The 21,764-nt window shown below is 37.1% G+C and overlaps 3 protein-coding genes across 4 annotated transcripts; 1 reads left to right on the plus strand and 2 right to left on the minus strand.

The window, feature by feature from the left end:
* Window positions 1–947: 947 nt before the first annotated feature.
* LOC106155831 (T-lymphocyte activation antigen CD80-like) lies at window positions 948–9,988 on the minus strand. 2 transcript variants are annotated; one of them, XM_087018591.1, is made up of 6 exons: window positions 9,476–9,988; window positions 3,619–3,993; window positions 2,832–3,140; window positions 2,516–2,602; window positions 2,028–2,082; window positions 948–1,682 (listed from the first exon to the last, which is right to left on the minus strand). In XM_087018591.1, exons 1-5 carry the CDS (start codon window positions 9,552–9,554, stop codon window positions 2,045–2,047), a joined length of 888 nt encoding a protein of 295 aa, XP_086874717.1. In that variant the 5' UTR covers window positions 9,555–9,988; the 3' UTR covers window positions 948–1,682; window positions 2,028–2,044. The 2 variants fall into 2 exon arrangements, with proteins under 2 accessions (XP_086874717.1, XP_013386296.2); XM_013530842.2 differs by having other exon boundaries at window positions 2,022–2,082; window positions 9,476–9,987.
* A 2,946-nt stretch (window positions 9,989–12,934) lies between these two features.
* On the minus strand, window positions 12,935–18,738 carry LOC106159245 (uncharacterized). Its single transcript, XM_087018471.1, has 6 exons — window positions 18,593–18,738; window positions 17,893–18,267; window positions 16,763–17,074; window positions 16,357–16,398; window positions 15,176–15,229; window positions 12,935–14,859 (listed from the first exon to the last, which is right to left on the minus strand). The coding sequence occupies exons 1-6, from the start codon at window positions 18,669–18,671 to the stop codon at window positions 14,681–14,683; spliced, it is 1,041 nt and encodes a 346-aa protein (XP_086874597.1). The 5' UTR covers window positions 18,672–18,738; the 3' UTR covers window positions 12,935–14,680.
* A 313-nt stretch (window positions 18,739–19,051) lies between these two features.
* LOC147760694 (uncharacterized) lies at window positions 19,052–21,455 on the plus strand. Its single transcript, XM_087016478.1, has 5 exons — window positions 19,052–19,288; window positions 20,081–20,144; window positions 20,431–20,535; window positions 20,803–20,907; window positions 21,124–21,455. Exons 2-5 carry the CDS (start codon window positions 20,081–20,083, stop codon window positions 21,255–21,257), a joined length of 408 nt encoding a protein of 135 aa, XP_086872604.1. The 5' UTR covers window positions 19,052–19,288; the 3' UTR covers window positions 21,258–21,455.
* Window positions 21,456–21,764: the final 309 nt, after the last annotated feature.

The raw sequence follows: 21,764 nt of genomic DNA on the forward strand, positions 1-21,764 counted from the left end.
GTAATTTTTTCCATAACCTTCTTAAGATGGGCGTGATACCTGTGGCGGAGTGTATGATAAAAATCCAGTTAATCAACTGAAAGGCTTTCTTGTTGGAAGGACGCAGGAATTGAATTCTGGAGAACAAACTGATTAATTCAGAAGGTTTAATTCAGAAAAGTTGGTACAGAACGGTAAAATTAGGCCATGCTAGCTAATCTAATAAATCCACTTTTACATTAAATCATTTTCAATAGAGAGGAAGTTTTTGTACCAGGAAGTAAATATATTGTCACTCCCTACCAAAATCAAGCGTTTTGCAAGCCGACAGAACCACTTCTCATGGTTATTAATAATAAGTTTGCCTTATGTGTTTAGTGTAGAACACATCACCCTAATTTAAAAATTAAATCAGGAATAAGGTTGCGTTGGCCTTCGATTTTCAACACAAGTAAGGTATGGGGAGGCTGTATTCATATTGTACAGTCGCCAATGTTTCTCGATTAACAAAAAGATATTTATCACAACTAACACAACTGGCGGTGTAGTTAGTTGGTAAAGGCAATTTCGATATCAAAACACATCTTAGGATTTATATATGCTATTTATTCCTTAAGCCATTCTTTTAAATATGTTAAGAAAGCGCAAATAGTATTGCAACTTATCACCATACGAAAATAAAGGATATGTGCAATTTCATTTTTAAATGGTTTGCTAGTACCGAACATAATATATAATTTTTTTCTAAATTAAACAATAACAATAAACATGCTCCTTTCAAAGGGTTTTAGACAAAACACTACCTTTTTTCCATTTTGCAATTACCGTACAGTAAAATAAAGTATCTAAATGAAGACACATTTTTTTTGTCTTTCCGACAGTCACCTATTACCAATTTCTCAATTTCACAGATTGTCTAAAGTATTGCCTTCCGAAATAAATGTCAAATAATTGCATGGGGGCATAAGTCATTCTTACAAAATTGGCTTTATTCAACAACAAATGTTTATACATACATTTGGTAACACATAAAGTCTTATGTTGAAAAAACAGTAATTTCCTTGTCTTACATTTAATTTTAAATCCTTCATCTTCACATGTTGATTATATATTTCATATGTGCATCAAACTGTCACATCCATGTTTGCTATATCTATTCCTAATCAAAATAATATACCTTCAAATGTTACATCTAAATAAAGCCCTTGGTAAAAATATAAAGTAGCATTCGTGAAAATATACCAATTTAACGTTTGGTAAAAAAAATCATGCTAATATTTTATCCTTTGCATACACGGTTCATTCTTTATTTACACTTAATACAGCTAGCGACAATATCTAAACAAAAAGAACAAGGAAGCAAGCTGACAATTACGAAAGATTTCTCTAAAAACTAGTATCTTTAAAAGGCAATCCGTTCATTAGTCAAAGCAATACAAGGACATTTCTCAACTTTGTTATAAAAAGCAACAAATCTAAGATAGGTTCCTATTCACAGCAACATCGGACAATGCAGTCACTATGAAAAAAAAATGTCCCTTCATCTCAAATGCATCGCACTCCATGGAATATAAAAACTGAGAGAGTGCTTGTTTTAGATTCCAACAAGCCGTAATTGCAAGCAGTGACATCTGGTGTCCTGATATCCTTTAGAGTATTCATCCATTCCTATTTTCAATGGTTATCTATTATGTCAATATGACCTGCAATAGAAAATAGGTTATAAAGGTCGGTATGTGATTAATTAAAAAGATAGATGTTGATTCATTAATTATAATGTGATACTGTAACAGTCATATCTCAAACTCAACAAGTAGTCCGAAAATCTGTGCTAGTTTTCATATAAAATTAAATAAATTGTGATAAAATTATATTTTAAAATATATTCTATATGGTAACAAAACACTTAAATTCTATTCAATTAACCCTTTCTTTAAGTAATTTTTTTTTTGGGGGGGGGGGGACTTGTTTTATTTGCGAATGACTTATGATGGTGATGAAAAAAGGATGTTTCCCGTTTCCCTATTCATATGAATCCTTACCTTAACCGTTTGTTTAAATCCCCTCACAGTAAAATCTTCATCAACGCCAATGCCGCAAGTGCTACAACAAAAATGCAAAGGTAGTTGATGTTTAGGATTAACAGCGGTCTGATAGTAATTTTAGTGATAAGATAAGCCTATTTTCCTAATGTTCTTCATGATCAATGGCTTATTTTAAGTTGGTATTTTAATTGCGTTTTGAAATAAACAAAGTAACTGCCTGGAAATCTGGAAGCTACCGTAAACCCTAAGAAGATCAAGGAATTTCCTGGGCGTCACATTACCAAGGCAAGATTCATAGTTGGTGGATCGAAACTTTATTAGAATCATGTCATTCATTGATAATTCTCTGTGTAAAGAACTTTCATGAGATCATAAGAAACCTCGTTCGTAATACTCTGACGTTTGCTTCATTTAACCAGAAAGAGAGAGACTCAGAAAGACAGAGAGAAACAGAAAGAGGGGAAGATGCTGGGTGAGGAAATCCATCCTACCTATAATACTTGGTCGAACTATTTCACAACTTGAAATATATCCGGTCGTCGTAGTTGGCGCCTGTGTGGAAGTGGTGCTAGTAGAGACTTAAATACAGAGAAGCAATACACTTTGATTAAGTGACATTGAGTCTAGAACATTGTCTGACACACGTTTCCGGAAAGTGCTTTACATACGACACTTTATATTAATATTAATTTTCGGTGTAACTTTTACAAATCCACTTTAGTAAATATATTTCACATAATCGCCAAGACTCGTCAAAGATGATAAGATATATTATTTTCAGTTATAGAGGATTACTTTTATACTTACCAATTGTTGGGGGCAGCTGTTGTTCTCTACTCATAGGGCTACTTAGAGCTGGATGTGTCGCTCTACAGATGACTGTCACTGGCTCCTCGTTTGTTGCATTTCGTTCCAGCGTGCTACTGGCGATAAACGTATCCCCGCTTTCTGTGTTGGTTTGCGGGTTAGCGGCGTTAACTTCGACTTCTGATCCGGCAGCATCTCTTACATACCAAGTAAGCGTCGGTGCGGGTCTTCCCCCGGTTGACTGACACTCCACTTGATATCTGTTTGGTGCCACTTCACTTTGGGACACTTGGGGAGGTTGTGGCTCAGCTTAAAGTAAAAAAGAAACATTTTTAAGCGGTGCAAAATAGTGAGAGAAAGGTAGACGAGGAAGTATTGAAATATGATTAATAACTTTTTGTTACGTTTCATATTTATTTATTTATTGCAAAACCGACAAATCTGAATAAATACTTAATTCAATTTTAAAATTATAAATAAGAATACAACAAGTGAAAGGGCGAAAAGAAATAAGAACAAAAATAAATATAAAATATCTGATAACAACAATACAACAGTGATGATAGTGTACAATGAAAGAAAAATGTAAGGTGTCATAAAAAAGTGAAAGTAAACATGGAGCGTGACATTTTAAAACTGTTTCTCTCAATCAAAAAATAGTCAAAAATTTTACACTCGGACAAGTATTCAAAACTGGTGCATTTGTTCAAATATATTTTATTTCAAATAATTGTGCATTAATGTTAACTATAGCAGAAGTGTAATGCATTCATCAATAGCCACTTACCATACACCATAAGGTTCTGTGGCGATGACGTCACAGTATTCTGTTGGAAGTTTAGGACAACTTTACAGGTATAATTTCCTTCGTCAGAATACTGCAGAGAGGCTATTCTGAGAGTATATTGTGGGTCATTGGCATTAACTTCGACATCGGATCTACCCTGGTAACTGTTCTGTTTCACAGAAGCTCCATCTGCTACTTTAACTACTGCTATTTGATGAGCAGTGTCGGCACCATCTTTGTAAAATGTCACATATTCTGCAGGCTGCGTGTCGGAGCCTAGGTCGTAACTACATACAAGTTCAGCCGTTGGAGCCGCAGCGGCTTGGTTCATAATGTAACCATTGGGATTCACTCCAGACAAAGTCACTGTCAAACCTAAAATTAAAAGATCAGTCCAAACATTACACACTTTTTCATATGATTTGCTTTAGATATGCTGCAGAAAGTACGCAACTGAACGTAACTGAAGCCAAGAGTTTTGCTCATTCAGCGCAAACAATTAAATGTCTGGTCTTTCAATCATGTTAGACAGCTGGAATACATATGTATAAACTGCATCTACAATTCATTTACTGACATGGGTTTCTTGGCTTTTTTGACAAAAAAAGACCATTTAAGGGAATGCCCCAGTCGGGTCCACTTTTAACAAGATGTCCAGCTTCCTGAGATTCACTTTAGCTACAAAACGAAGCATTGCATATTGACATATTGCTCAGGAAGGAAAATGTCAGAAAACTTGACATATCGTTCTTTGGTTTAAATTACATGTTAGAGAAACACTCCATTGAAAAACCGAAATGGTCGACTATTATCCACGCCTGTCACTATGGTACATGATGGTTATGAACATCACAATAGTGGATATTGTTAACTTCAGACCATTAGGAATTGGTTACAGTAGAGCAGTAAGCGCTAGTTGTAATCAAATCAGTGCATACACAGTGGGTTGTCTACTGGGGAAGGGTAATTTCCAATCTTCTATGGTGTTTCACCATCTAAATCACAGTCTGAACCTCCAGCGTTGATCCGGTAGCATCTCTTATATATTTTGCCCTAAATCAGTTTACATATTTCTCCCTAAATTTCTCCCTAAATCAGCTTGATTTGAACGGGTCAATAAACAAGAAGGACATATCAATCGTTTGAGGTCATGTTTCATTACGGAATAAGCTAACTCCAATAAGGAATAAGTCAGCTTCTATCAGAAGCGAGTATCACAATACAGCTTAAGATTAAAAATTGTTGTCCGCTTCAATTTATAAAAAATCGGTCATAATTCATGAAAATAAAGCAGGCATCTGTCTAAAATATTGACATTGCCCCTCGTCTCACCGAAATAGCACAATATTTTACTGAAGTGGGTAGGACTTTAACAGATTCACCACGTCTTGGCATACGCAAACAGAAATATTGTGAAGACCGACTTCTGATTTGAATTTCTTTTGTGAAATTGGACCCTCTTATGAAACACCTGTCGCGTTGACAGCGACCCTTTAGCAGGTGAGGGGGATGCTTTTGAAAACCGAAGTTATGTGGCATTATGAAATTGATTTGGTTGGTACAGTGACATCATTGTTCCTCTTTCAATTTGTGTGTTTCACTTCGAAGAGACACGAAGAAAAAAGACAGAAAAAACCATACACAATAGACGTAAAACCAAATTTTCTTATGCACATTCGGTCACGTCCGATGTGAAGTGACATAATTGGAGATTATAATGATTATCGAAGCCATTCACTCATTATGTGGGGAGAAATTATTCCATGGCCATTGCTAACAATGTTCCGTTTGGCATATTTAACAAAGACAACGATATGCGAAGTTGGATTCATTTCAAATGAACAGCTTTTTCTTGGTATCCATTTCTATGCATATGTTTGTGTTCTACACATGTTTCAAATATCGATTCTTTATGTTTTCGTGTAAAATTATGTTGTTGGCTACTAATTTGTGGGCTGTAAGGACGCAGTGGTGAAAACAGGGGCCGGGGGGGTGAGGAGCAAAGCGCCCGCTCCGTCCCCGTTTTATTTAAACGGAGAGTAGTCCTCCATTCCTCAAAGAAGGGATGAAAAGCAGTTCTACACAAAAACATAATTTTTGTACTTAAAACACCCCGAAACTGTACATCGGTTTCTTTTCACATTCAGTAAAGCGACCGGCACCTAACTCTCCTGAATTGGTAAGGGAGGACAGCTCTTTATGATATAGTGGTCGGCATAATCGGAGGACCAGCTTGCACTGCCCACTAGATGATTAATTTCTTTATAAATGTGCTCCAGTTTGCACCAAGTTTTAAATAAGTAAATATATATTCCGAGGAAGCCCTTCCCCATCCCTTCCCTAGCCTGGCCAATGCCCACAGTACACTGTATGCGGCATAATCTTGGCTGGGTATTTTAGAGAATGGCATCTGTACTAAAATGGGCTTTTATAATTTTGACCAAAATTACATACATTATTTATATTTTCGTCAAGTGAAACATACTTATATAATTCAAAATAGCTTTCTAATTGAAAAAGTCACATTATTTGACGTCATGTGATGGGCCATCATTATAATCACTATAATGACTTCCTCCACTGTCGCTTTAATCTTTCGCATCATACATATCTAAATAAGTATAAAGTGGGTGGGGTGGCGTTTTATATGATCGATAGATCTTGGAGGTCGACTTATTGCTTAGCGCTATATGGATCGTTTATTATATACTATTTGTTGTTCAGCTGATATTTTATCATTCAATACAAGTAGAGAGCCAGCTTGTTTCTTCCAAGAATTAGCAACAGCTGATTAGTTTTAACAATGTAAAAGTTGGTGAAGGTAATAATACTGATTAAATGTTGATATCCGTACACGTGCTGGCGTTACTCGTACGTATACTACATACGTATTACGGACAGCGACCACATTCTTTTAAGATGGAATAATTATTTGTATCGATAAGAAAAATAGTTCTAAATATGATTATCCACCAGAAAAAGTGGCCAAACAAAAAAAATCTGCTTGGCTTTTAAACAGACCCTAGATTTTTACGGAATATAAGAGTACGCCCAATGACTGATCTAAGTTAAAATGGCGCGTATTTAGTCATCCTATGTGTCACCGAATTTGGCATCTGTCCTCAAAAGTGACCTGAACAATTTAGTCTTAGTTATTCAGATCGTTTCATCGTTCTTTTTACTTTTATTTGTCATGCACCAATCATCTTCATATTTCGTGTATACGTTTATTTACACTGTGCAACTGCTCCGCGCATAAGTGGAGTCAAGTGGGTGGGTTGCCTCGTGATTTCTAAGGCGATCTAGCACGTCAACGATAAAGCTGCCATTAAAACTAATAGAAATTTGAACAGCGCCGAGTCAGATCTTGAAGTCTGTACTCCTTGACAGGGGCGGATTTAGGCCGTCTTCAGGGTCTTCCGGAAGACTGTCAGATTTTCAAGTTTACATTGACGGGTATTTAATGTTTTCTGTCGGAAGACGGTCAAAAATGGAGGATGGATCAACATAGATAATTTGGAAGACTGTCAGAAAATATCTCTGGATCCGCCCCTGCTTGATGTGGACAGGTGGGAGACTAACGCATCACAATGGCATGTGTTTGTTCAGCCTTTGTCCAGCGGTCGGTTTGGGGCATGTCTTCCGTGTGTACACCACACCATAAGAACAATTACACCTGCTTATCCAATCTTAATCCATGAAAGGATAATAAGATTATCCCCTGGTCTTCGCAGCGGGAATTATCCGTTCAAACTTTCAGATTTAATACCGCCTGACCCCTGAATGTCAGGTTGAGCTTTGTGACATATATTTGGCGACTGGTTACAGACATATTTTTCGTGCCAGTGTCATTTCAAGAGCGTTACAGTTTAGATGACAAGTTTAAAAGGCGAGGGTCGTTATCAAAACCGCAGCCGTCCGCACTGAATAAAAAGCAACGCCCCTCAGGTAGAAAAATACCAAATCTACACGATGAAATAAATACTTATACATGGCCGAAATCCTGGGTTTTAGAGACTTCAGCACGGAAGTGTCACCGAGCTCTAAAACAGGTGGCACGTGTCTTTTTGTGGCTGTCTAAATACCTCGTCTTCACAAAGTGTGATGCGTACCCAGGGTAACTATAGCTGAGTGAAATAATAAGGCCATAAATATAAGGGGGGAGGTCACAAGGGCGACTTAACTTGGGCAGATGACACCTCCGTGGCACTTTACGTACGTTTAAATATATACCTGTGTTGTATGTGTACGTGGTTGTGGCATACCTGTTGCTCTAGCTTATAATAAAGTAAGGCGAGCAACGTATATATCACATACCCATTAAGTAAATTATATTCCATATGCTCTGACCTATTAGCATTGGGCTGTGGTGCGGCGTCGCTGTATATCTCAATATATATTATTCATAAATATAATCAAATTAAATTAATAAAAGATAAGCCCTCGAACTCAACAAGGAATAACTATCTGCTTAGTTAATCTATATTATCTTTATTATTACTTTGATCTTTACGGTGCGGCGTAACTCATTTTCATATATCAGCTGGAATGTGATTTTACCGACAGATATTTATAAATAAGCTAAAATGTCAGGCGGTGGAATTCATAATAGTGCACTTATTGTTATCAGTGTTGTATCTATACATTGCGCATTTGGAAAGGTCACGCTGTGTCCCTGTGTCTTTCACATACTTAAATATAATATAAGATGATTTATAGTACGTGTGATCTGATGTTGAGGAAGAATGCCACAAAGCATCAAAGTCTGTGCTTGGAATATATATAGGCCTATCCATATTGGTCTTATATAGATTCGGTTTAATTGCATTTCGGATCTAGCTGTTTGTCTTTCTCAGTTTTACCATTATGCTGGGTGCAGAATATTCGAATACAATGCACACACCTGCGTACAGCTGAAAATTACAATAGAATTGACTCGACTAAGCAAGTTACATCATGTGCATAGCCATTAGTTTGTGTCGGCGTATCGATCAAATACTTGATTGATGCAGTAATCAATAGAACTGTTCGATGAAATATGAATTCCAGCACTTTTATGTCAAACGTCAAGTGAAGGCCTGGTGAATGCGGAAGATATTTAGGAGTTTGCATTTTCTTTACAGGGGCTCTGTTTCTTTGATGACAATGCAATTATGTTTTGGTTACGACAAAGACAAATGCCTACTCTGGGAATTTAGATAGCAATTAGAATCTTGTATATCCGTACCCAAAAGTTCACGTTTTACTATTCCTCTTACAAATACAGTGTCACATCCTTTAATTTCTTCTTATTGGAAACAAAACGATGACACAATTCATTAAAATGAAATCGAGTCATACACTTTAAGATGTATTCCAAAAGAGGTGCACGTATTCAAGTTTTGGAAAGAAAAAATTCTGCATCATCTTCGCCAAATAAAAAATACTGCCTTCTTAGCAGAGAGCAATACATTACTAAATTTACTTAAAGACACTTGCAGCCGCCATTTTGATTATGAACATGATACACCTCGATCTATATGTACCTGCATTTTTTTTCTGAAAACATTGCTTTCTTGGGTTAAATTCAAATTGTAGCTTATTTATCCCTATCATTAGAAGAAAATGCTGAATCCATCTTGTTGGAATACGATATACAAATAAATATCTTCAATTGCCCATTACACGCAGTCAACAAATTGGGTTACGAAAAAAAAGACTAGCATCTTTTCTTAAAATTTAGTATGCCTCTAATATTTAGAGGGGGTATCTTATATAAGGGGGGGCATGGTCATTTCGACATATATGCATCTAGTAACATGCCTATTTATTTGTGGCGGGGAATAATGCCCCCCTTGATGTTTAATATATATCTTACCTGAGCAAAAATCGGGTTCCCTGAGCAGTAACAAGACCAGCACGTTCAAAAAACCCACACCCTTCATAACCGACTCCATCCTTTCTACTATCTTTATCACTGTACGCTGGTTTGTGCGGTCAAAAGTATCGCCGACGCCTACGTCCCTCTAACGGTGTGTTGAAAGTATTCCAAGGCCGGAAAGATAACGCTGCAAACAACTGGTGTTGGATGTAATAAACCGCCCTCGCTTGGGTATAGAGTAACGCGATGAGCTAGCTAACCGGCGCGTCCTCGTGCGTTACGCTGGCGGACCGATTGTTTGCTTGATACTATGAGAACTCCCGAGGCGTGTGTATCGACTTTCTTTCACCGTATTGTCCAGCCTGCTAGTTGCAACATAACCCAGGTATGTCGCCTTTTCAGCTCGACCCACGTCTTTTGTCAGCTCAGTGGTTGAATTAAACAAGATATGTTTGAATGGATATTGTGTTTGGTTTGGGGAGCTGGATGTCGATATGATCTTTCAACAAAGTCGGTTGTGGGCTTTTCCAAATATTTTTATTTCTTAGGAAATGAAACCTAAAATGGGCGGGAAGTTGAAAGGATGAAGCCACTCGTGATATAGGAGGAAAATGAGTTGACAAAAATAACAAATGCGTCAGAGTCATCGTTTAATTGTTTCATTTATGTATTTTTTTATGTTAAATGATGGTAAATGACAGGAAATAAACGAAATAAACCTCGCATCACCTAGAACAAGCTATACCACTATTTGTGCCATACAAACATTGATTCAATAATAATCCTTCGCAATCGGCGTTAACGCTTAAATGGCTTCGATATTCGGCCTTAAGCGGATCATAGGTTATTGCCGATAATTTATGCAGAGGAAATAACCCCTTGTTTTGACCCTGTGTGTTTCGCCAGCTCCTCCCATGTGCCGCCCCTGTTCTTGTAACGCCCCTCCCCCCCTCCAATCCCCTGAAGCCCACACACAAATCTACTCCACGGCCTAGCACAGGCTGTAAAAGAGCATGTTATACGTCTAAGTGTTAAAGTTAATATCGGTTTTATTTCTTATTCCTGCATACGAACTCACCAGTGCACATCGTCATTTTAGAGCAAATTGATGTGTGTACTTAATTCCTATTACTGTATCACTATAAGCACTTGTAAATAGTGTGACTAAGAGAGACGGCTATTGGAAGGATGTATTGATATGACAGGAATATATTCACCACCCTTACACTTTTAGACGTATAGGGCTGATGTTCGATTTTTTTTTCAAATCGATAACTATGATATGCTTTTCTGTTTTTACGCACATGTCATTTTAGTTCTAGATTCAATGAATATTGCTTCCTTTAATCGCCAATACAACAAAACAGGAACGGAAATGACTGGATTTCAGTATGAATGACGAAAAGGAATAGCATTCAAAATTTTATTGCCGGATTTAATAACCCAAAAGCAAAAGCCGTGGACTTGTAGCTTATCACCGTGACAAAGGAGTAACTTCTTCTACAAGTAGCTTTACAACCGAACGTATATTGTAATTGGTGAATCTGTTTTCCTATTTGCCTTTGAGTATCAAATGTTTTATTTAATTTATTATTACCAATGAACGTGCAAGAAACAAATTCATGTGCAGGGGTGGGTGGTGAGTTTTTCCCATCCTGAGCTATGATTCACGTTGAAGAAAGTGGGTGGTGCTAGCATGCACACACACGCGAGTGCGCGCGCGCACGACTCCTACGAATGTGATAAGAAACAGTGATATACCCCGGTTAGATGCGCTGATTTCTTTTACATAACTGTGTTATCTACTTGTACAGTATGCTGCTGAAAGATCGATGAGCTGACAAACTGTGATTTCATCTCTGGATGAGAAGTGCTTCTGAAGCATGCTTTTTGACCGCGTTCAGATTCAAACATTGTACCAGCTGGATCGATCCATGACTGCATTCAGGGTAATCAGCTCCCTGTTAGGAAGTTAACCCCCTAGCATCTCGGGGAGTCGTGTCAGACATTTAAGCCGATTACAGTGACAGTACTTTGAGAGAATCTCCAGCAGAGTAGGATCGAACCAGCTAGTACGGTGGGTTTATCTGAACGCTCCTTTGACGTAATCCTTGACATCCTACAGAAGGACTGGCGGCTGCATATTATCACTATCTGTCTCTTGAGGCCACTTCAGTTTAAGCTTGCGAATAGCGAGAAAAATATGTCTAGAAAAAAATTCTCTGTGGTCCTGGCGATTTTTACGAATGTATCATCCGAGTGGCAGCGAGAGGATATAAATATTTATATCTATTTGCCAATAATGTATTAAGTTGTGACAAAAATTATATTCTCATTTGTAGACTCATATACCCGGTATATTATCAATATCTTTGTTCGTACTTTCCCATTAATTACCGGGAAATTTGTGATACATTATTCCCTCCATGCAGTGTCAGTAAAGAGTGGACATGCATTCACAACAGACCCCTGGCAGAAGTATGATCAATAACAACTTTTATGAAATGTCTTGTTGCAGATTTGATACCTGTAAAAGTACAACCGAAGCAACCCTCAGTTATTTTATCTAGAAGTAAGAAAACACAAATAAAACAATTATTTATGTACTCCTGGCATCCGGACATGTATAAACGTGCAGTTTTGCTGAGCGGTAAATGGCTTTCACTGGCCACAATGGACACTATAATTTCGATGCGGACAGAAATTGCCAGTGTTATTTCCCGGCCTTTATATTTAGCTAAGGGATCACATAATCTCCCAAGTTCGACTGAGTCAAATTCGAGTGTATGTGAATCAGAATGTTTCCTTACGTAACACGGCTAACGCACCGGAATAATCGAGCCTCTAGGCGACGCTTGTGACACTGGTATTTACTTGAAATAAGTTGTCTTTCAAAACATGTGGAAAAAGCTGAAACAACGCTGGTTTTCTTATCAACACATCTTAAATGGAGTTAAGGAGAGATGTTATTTATGTGTGAAATTGAATAGAACAAACTGGATAGTTTGCACGGTTTTCCAACATATTTGGGGACCCGATGATTTTTGTTTGAAAGTAGCCTTCCGATTATGCACTAAAAACACTCGACTTCCATTCAATACAAAGTTTTTATGATGTGCTTTTTGATATAAACTTTTCTTTAGCGAAGCCCAAAATTAACAAATGGATTTAATCATAACGATAGATGTACATTTAGACATTTATCGCCAGAAGGAAAACCATTAACTTTTACCGATAAGCTATTTGAACACAATATTTAACATGTACATCACTCTGTCAAGATTAAATTCAAGGATAAAACTTACAGATACACTTTTGGGACCCATGTTGGTCCAGGTTTATTTACTGGACTAAGGCGCTATCCCCCCCCCCCCCCCCACACACACACACACACACACACCCACACACACACACCCACACCGCCCACCACCACCTCCACCAAAATAATTCCCATCAACCTATCTCTTACATGTTCGCTTTCTGCAAAATGCTCGTCTGGGCAGACATAAATCGTAATAAATCAAAATTATAAAGTATGCCTTCAAGACAACAGAACAGGATATTTGATAACAGGGATAAGGAGATGTAAGACAACAAAAAGCTCTCTGGCACTCCCGTTATGAATCTAGCTGTCAGCTGCGCGCTCATTGATCTCCAAGCGTCGGCGTCTATCATTAACAAGTGTGTGTTTGCACTTTGAAATACGGGCGACAGACAGTGAAACAGACACCAGTCATCTATTTACTATATGTATTCAATCCATTATTCAGCAATTTCTCGATCACATGAGGTACTCTACATATGCTAGCTATGCATGCGTCATCCATGGGTGAGACGTGGCGAAAGTGGGTTTCGTATCTCAACTATCGCAATCGCTGTTTGCGTACTTATTAAATTTTCTGGTTGTGCAAGACTATAGGCGGACGCTGGCGAAGGCAGAAGATAGCCTGGGCTATTTGAAGGCCATCGCCTCCTGTTTTACTTCCTCTGATTTATTTTAATAGACAGGCATATCTTTAAGGTTGATAATGGAGAAAAATATAGTGCTGGTTCACTTCTTCCTCTTTCAATAAGGTAATATGTGTATTTTGATGACTTTAATATTGTACACAGGGGTGGTTCCAGGATTATTTGAAGGGCGCAAAGCTGACCCTCCCCCTTTCCCTTGGCGTGGAGTTCGGGGCCCTTTAACGGGTCCCGAAAATTTGGGTATTTTAGAGGGCGAGCGTTGCCATTTGGTACGGTTTAAACCATGATTCAGCTAGTCAAAATACTAATTTCAAGAGGGAACCATTGGTGTGTTTTTTTTTTTTATTTTTCAGAAATCGAAGGGAGGGGGGAGGGGGGGTCAGGACCCCTCTGACACACACCCTTAATCCGCCACTGGTACATACTGTATATATAGAGTATACATAACCGGTAACATATGTTAGCTCTTGGGTATGTGATAAAAAAAAAGACAACTGATCAAAGAAACAAATCTCAGCAAATACAGGAAGATTTTAGGGCCATACCCGAGATATAAATACCTACTGATAATCTGCATGCCAAACTGTACAATTTAGTGGCGGCATGGTCTGGGAAAATTGGCCTGGGCCGGTTTAAATATTGTAACAGCCGTCAGTTGTGGCCATGCTTTGGATTTTCCCTTTATACACACATGTGTAAACACTCACGCATGATCACACAACCACATACATGCGCATATATATATATACCCGAGATCCTTTAAAAGTAGCAAACATTTTTAATAAAGTATTGTACATGCTATTTACAGTTAACCCGTATAACAATCAAAAAGTTTGCTACAGAGAATCATATTTTCAGAATACCAATAACATATTTACAACATCCATCAATAAATGTTGCGGTATTTTAGAAATGCATTCATTCACTGTGGTTCCTTTCCCAGCGATAATTACTTGGTCCGATGGCCTGTATGGCTGGTTTCTGCAGCTGTATATGTGAATGACGGTCACTGGGAAAAGAAGCTCCTCGTCGTAGAGCGCTTATAGCATAGTGTTCTAGATCTAGATCGTGGTTTTGATTTAACAAGGATTATCTTGTAATCCGTCTGCAAGACTGCAAAGTTTTATGCCTTAGTAGTAGTATAACATTACGTCTACCTTATCTTTTCAAGAATGTCAAATACTGCCAGTCCCCTGTTGGATCTATCTTGCGCAGTGTAGAAAAGTTGTAAAATCAATCCCTGACATTTGCTTCGTGTTGAGATACGGTTGTTGTAGTATCCGTTACCTTGTTTCCAAGCTTTGGTTTCTGGAATGTCCATAATCGATAGTGAAATACCAAGAAGAGTATAACGCCGGTTAGACATACTGTCAGCGCGATAAGGACCACCGCTGTAACCATCCATCCATTCCCTGAAACAAAAAATGTGTTAACAATTTCATTTATTGGTTGTATTAATGATTAGAATCATTTAATTCTTCAGGCACAAAACACGTGTCTACCCATGAATGCTTTGCATGGAATGTCTTATTACAAATATCCAGTGAAACATTTTCGTTATTGCTTATAATTTTGTTAGAGAATATCATGCAAACTTCGAAAGCACTATCCCACTGGAAATCTTACAGTTTATCAAAACAACTCCAATTGATAAAAAGCTATTTAGAGTTATTTACTGTTTATAAGGGTATGGCAATTTTACGAAGGGACTATTATCAGTATATGTACCTTGAATTGTCCTACCGACTGTTTTTGTTGACGCTATTGAGGTAAGTGTCGCTGCTGAAAAGAAATATAGGATATCTCTTTATAGATATGTTTATAGAAAGTTACAATGAAGTATATCTGTCCCATTTTACAATATAAAGATATTGTCACCACAGTGGAATACTACTGGATATTATTATATTGTTCTAGTTTTTGTCCTACTTACCAAAACTGCGCGCAGTTTTGTACATTATATTTTTACTAGAATTCCGTACGTACTGAGTGCTAAGTGGATAGATTTCGTGAAACCAAGACGAGGCAGTGCACGTTGTGGCGGTTGGTGGCAGTTTTATCGTTCCGGCAGCAAGCCCAAGGTTATTTGTATTGTTAAGGATACAACTCATCAACTTATTCCAAGTAATATCCAAAATTTCCCTCGATGATAAAAGTGTGTGTGTGTGTGTGTGTGTGTGTGAGAGAGAGAGAGAGAGAGAGAGAGAGAGAGAGAGAACAAACATCATCTCCTTGTCACTAATCACAGAACAGTCTTTAGAGTACTTTCTACGTTTTAACCTCCATTTACATGACATATGTGACCTTTTACTCATAAAAAATGTAATCCAAACAGATAATCATACATCACGGCACCATTTCTCCAGAATGATAAGACTAGTTCACTTATTCGTACTTAAAAATTCAGCTAACAATATATCACGGTAGATCTCATACATTTAAAAAGAAATAAAGTGGATTATCCTTTTTAAATTGGACAGTGTTTTATTTAGTAGTGATGGTACATTGTCTTCGACTTTCAGGTTTTGTTAAATTTCGATATTTGCCAAAAATAAGGTTCTTATACAACAACCACTTCTACACCTATTTACTACTAACGTTGTATAGCGCAACCAGTATGTATAATTTAATTTTGAGAAATCAGCAATGTGAATCATCTGTATCCTTAATTAAAGATATTACCAATGTACCAACACTACTAAATATACATATTGTGCTATGCTTATATCAGTCCCGCTTGTCAAAACCACATGAAATGCTTAACATATTTCAATTAGATTTTCTTAATGTTTTAAATGCAACTTTATAAATCTAATAATATTATTTTCTTTCTTCTTCATTTGGCAATTGATCGATTCAAGAGTGATTAATATAATTAACGTAGTGACACAAGGAAAAAATATAACTACCTGTAGCTTTTGGAGATCTCGAGGTTGTCGACGTTGAAGGAGCTGAAGTAAAGGATAAGATGATTAATGCATGTGTTTTATCACAGTCAAGTATTAGAAATAAGTACTATATTTGAAACGTTGTCAACGCCATAAACAGTTTACCGTGTTTCTAAAGTTTCCAAAAACTGTGCATACTTTTCTTCAGATTTAATATACATGTATTTATCCAACATTTCATTTTCATGCTCCAGTTTAAAACAGTTGACAAAATTTTGCTAATAATTGAGTTTTTTTAGTAACTAGAGCGATTATAATATTTATCACTAACATAGGTATATGCCGCTATGCAGCAAGAAGTACTTCGACTATAATGCACGCATTTTCTCAATTACACATCCAAATTAATATCCATGTGTATACATACCGGCACTTTCAGGGACTATGATACTTGTCTTGGTCTGACTTGTAAGGGAATCGTGCAGTAGTTGACAAATTACTTCAACTGGGTCTGCCTGGGTTGCCATTACTTCTACTTCACTTTCGACCAGAAAGGTGTCTCCCTGGGGTGTCATCGTGTTCGCCGTTGCATTTATGGCGACCTCCATCTGATCAGAACTTTGCATTTTAAACCATTTTATCTCAGGTGCTGGTCTGCCGCCGTCAGAGGTACAAGATACCCGGTAGGTGTCTGTAGCGACTTGGGGTCCTCGTGTAATCTGGGGTGGATTAGGTCGATCTGTAAAATGGTAAATTACGTAAAAAGAATAATTTTAGTATCGTTTAAGTCCCATTTCATAAAATTCTCCAAAGTTTAGGTATTTTAACCAAAGATATGTTATGAATATATATAGCTTACTACAACTTCACAAGAGCGTTAACTGCGATATCTCCCCTTCACTACAGTGTCTAAGGTTGGGTTTCTGTTGCTTTATGAATTTTTTATAATTAATATTAGCATTGCAATAACTGTCATTTGGTTTGGATAATAAACCTGTTAATGTGAACCTATGATGTTTATAGGTACAAACTGTAAACTCGTTTTCATTATTATTTTTTAGAAACTAAATGTTTCTATCAGGAAAATCAATATGTTGTTGGTGAAAAAATACCATCGTGATTTCTTCATATTAAATGCTCAGGTAAAATCTTTGTATAAATAATATCAATATCATCATATAGGTCATACTGACTTTTCACTTTTTTTTGGGGGGGGGGTTGATGAATTAGGCCTATGTCATCTATATTTGACAAATAAAATACTTCATTGAATAAAAATCACCGTTTTTACCGTTTTGAGATTTGGCTTTAGTACGTTAAAATGGGTGTCAACGTTGTGTAAAATGTTTTAACAATGAACACAACTTTTTCCTCCCCCCCCCCCTCCCGCCCTTCAACCTATGATGAGAATAAAAACTGTTTAAAAAACAGGTAATTAAATAAATACTAGCTTTCTGGTGGAGATAGAGTTGTGGGCTTCTAAATCATAATTAACTTTCAGTATTTTCTCTCAATAATTAAAAATCAAACATGCTAATACTTCAGTGATTTACTTACAGAGTAAACTAAGGATTTGCTCGTCAGTTGTCACGGTGGCTACATTGAATTCAGTGTTAACTCGACATCTATAGCTCCCCTCATCTGCCATGGTGACTCCACCGATAGTTAACGTGAATGATGGATCTGAGCCTGAAGCCGTCACATCAGCTCTATTGAGATAGCTGTTGAATTTCCTGGAAGTTCCATCAGATACCTGTATAGCTACTATTTGGTTTGCTGTGTCAGTTCCATCTTTGAAAAAAACCACATACGTCGCCGTCTCTCCGGGATCCACTGTGTAACTGCACACAAGGTTTAGTGGTTGTGGGTTGCCGCCCTCAGGATTCATGACGTACCCATTGGCAGGCAAACCAGCTAATGTTACTTCTAACCCTAGAAGTTATCATAAATTGATTATGTAGCTTGTAGCTTGTAACTTTGTAATTATAATTAAACAAAACTAGGTAGCTATGTTGCAGTCATTGAATATATCATGGACCTAATTAGGTCCATGAATATATGCACGGAATGGAAGGTGCAAGGCCTTAAGAGTGGAACAAAATTGAAGTTTAAAGATTCAAAAATAAAGTTTAAAGATAAGAATTGTTTATCCATATTGAATACGCTGGGATACTTGAGATAACCTAGTAAAAATTGTCTAAGAATATACGTAGGTGCAATAAATGGCCTTCAAACCGCTATATCTACATCTATTTACCGCAAACGTGATGCACGTAAACCAGCAGAAAGAAACTCAACGCTGAAATTTGGACACATCTTCCAGAATCGGACGACATCTTGTTGGATTTCTTCTTCGCGCAGACCACACGACCGGGGGGTGTCAATGATTGTTTTTAAAGCGATGTAGGTTATCGGTTTTTATATGTGTATGTACTGATATGGTATAGCATAGACTTAATAAGATATGACTAAATACACTGTAAAAACAGTGTTTAGCATTTAAATACATACAACACACGTTAGGCACCTATACGCATTTAGAAATATGTGTAAAAGCTAAGCACGTATAGCTTTTCAAGCGTTTCACAGAAGAAAAATCAAGACACGTTGGCAGTGTTACACGTTTAGCTATGTGTTTAGCTTCATCGCTTTATGTTTCTACAATAAGTCTATCGCAAGCTAAGCACATTCACATTGTCTAAGCACCTCCCCTGCCTAGGATCCAAAATAAAGAGGATAAGACAGTGGCTCAAACTTCAAAGGGAGTCTCCCGCGGCGCGCGTCTCATGATGCCTTCGGGTTGGTACGGCGAGCCTCGTTTTCAAATGACCAGGTAGCTTGTCTACGGCAGAGTGAAACGAAGGTCCCGCTTTAGTCGCGTTTTTTTCATTGTATCCGGAGAATTTCGTCAAAAGACAAGAGGAGCTGATTAAGGAATATGCAGTGAAGCACCGTGAGTATTTATATTGCAGTTTGTAGCTTCAATAGACAGTAATATCAATTTCAATATCCCCGTCCGTTAGATTTGCAAAGATGGCGGGCAAATTTACACTGCCGTGCATGTTTACGCTCTCGTTGTTACTTGGCGGATGCACTTTCCGAATATTTGTCAATGCAGAGTTATTCGGAGTACAGTTTTGATATGGCAACACCTTGTAATGTGGGAAACGAAATAAGTTGGATTGTAAAAAGAGCGTAGAAATAGTGCCCCCAACGCCAATAATGACGGAGCGATAGTTCTGGGAGGTAGTTTACCTATACAAAAAAACTTTACATGGGACTGGCTTGCTAATTTTAAACCCACATCTATATTGTACGTTTTATAACAAAAGACGTTACGATGGATATTAGTGGATTAGAGTTTTTATTCCAGAGATATCAAGGACTTAAATTGCCTAATCACTCTAAATTCAACATGGCCGAACGATGTAACGCCGCGGACCCCTTCTTTTAGATACAAATGCACACAAATATAACTGATATGTCTCATTTTAAACCTGCATCTATATTGTATGTTTTGGGACAAAAGACGTTACGATGGATATTAGTGGATTAGAGTTTTTATTCCAGAGATATCAAGGACTTAAATTGCCTAATCACTCTAATGTCAACCTGGCTGAATGGTAAAAAACATGACCTTTTTCTTCATAAAAACATATATGTTATTTATTTTTTAACAATGTGGTCCAGAGTTAGTATAACACTGACTGGTCGGGTACATAGTAATACATATTTCTTTCCTCAGATGCCAATTAAAAAGAGAAAGAAGACAGGCAAGAAGGTTAAGAATGCCCAGGCCAAGAAATATGGTAAATCAGCAAAGATTTCCAAAGACACAACTATTCAGGGACAAATGACAACAGTGGTAAAGGTTTTTGCATTGTGTATTATACAAATAACCAGGTGAATTTTATAAATGAAACAAAATGTTGCTGTTATATTCTTATTTAATCTGCCAGCTTGCAACCAGAGTCTTTAATTTTGGAATGCTGTGAATGTGGTGTATATTATTATTATCATCTTAGATGCCTGTAACATTTAGTTATTTATGATTATTATTAAAACTGGAGTTCTAAATGTTTCTTTCTTATGCAGAATGTGTCGTGTCACGTCAACAGTTCATTGACTCTGAGGATGACATGCCTTTGAGCAGTCTGAAAGATGTTTCTTCTGACAACTCAGAGACTCAACAGTCAAATGGTGAGAATTTTTTACAATGAATTGCTTCATTTTGATCTACCTTATTCCCTACAACATGAAATTTTAATTCTTAAGGTGCTCCATATCTAAGTGAACTTCCATCTTATTCAATCATTGAAATATTTCATTTTAGATGTTTAATTAATTAAGATTAAGTTATAGATGTTTCCTCACCTCAGGTTGTCGGAATATTACTTGTTAATTTGCAGGTGTGAGTTATAAGAATGGAATTTAGAGCTTTAAATTTGTCTTTCTGTTCTTACATAGAGTGTGCTGTGTCACGTCAACAGTTCAGTGACTCTGAGGATGACATGTCTTTAAGCAGCCTGAAGGATGTTTCTTCTGACAACTCAGAGACTCAACAGTCACATGGTGAGAATCTTATACAATGAATTGCTTCGTTTTCATCTACTTTGTTCCCTACAACATGAAATTCATGAAGTGTTAGTCAGTTACATTAGTTCACTTATGAATAATCTTAAGGTGCCATTTAAATAGTTTTATATTTAAGGATATTCTATAGAATTTTCCAGTGACACCTTTATAAATTTTATTGTTTCCAATAACACATTTTCATTTTTCATTTAGGGTCCAGTATACCAACATTTTTTGACAGCCTGCAAACCTGTGCCACTGGGGATTGGCACTTCATGAAGGGTCCATGTAAAGTGCATCTTTACAAGATGGTGTTCTTTTTTTTTAACTCTATAAGCCATGATTAATAGATAAATGGTGTTGTGGTGACAATTTTGTTGATCATAAATGAAATGTTTTGAAGTTTTTTGGGGTTTCAATTTGTTGATAAACTTAGATAAGTAAATGTGTACAGGTTACATTTAACAGGCTGCATCTTATTGGGAAATTACAGTGATGAATTGCATGAACAAGTGAATTCGTTTAATAAACTTATTTGAACTGTACATCTGGATTTTTTCACTTAGTGTTTAGGGGGAGAGAGAACTTTCAAGGGATATTAACTGTTCATTTTGGCCAAAAAATGGCTTTTCCTGGGGTAAAGGACAATTAACCCGTGCTAACCAATGGTTTGTGAATTCATTCTGACATTCAAAGTTAGTCCCTGATTTTTTTTCTAAAAGTTTTCTTTTTGTAGTATTTTCTTAAGAGATTATTACAGAGTGCAGACATCTATGGAGAACACACAAAGTGATGGCAAGCATAGATTTCAGAATAATTTGATTAACCGCTGTTGTTGTGGTATAATAGCATTT

Source organism: Lingula anatina, chromosome 7 (genome assembly GCF_051362555.1).
Source record: "Lingula anatina isolate TDL-2025a chromosome 7, LinAna3.0, whole genome shotgun sequence".
Lineage (NCBI taxonomy): Eukaryota > Metazoa > Brachiopoda > Lingulata > Lingulida > Lingulidae > Lingula > Lingula anatina.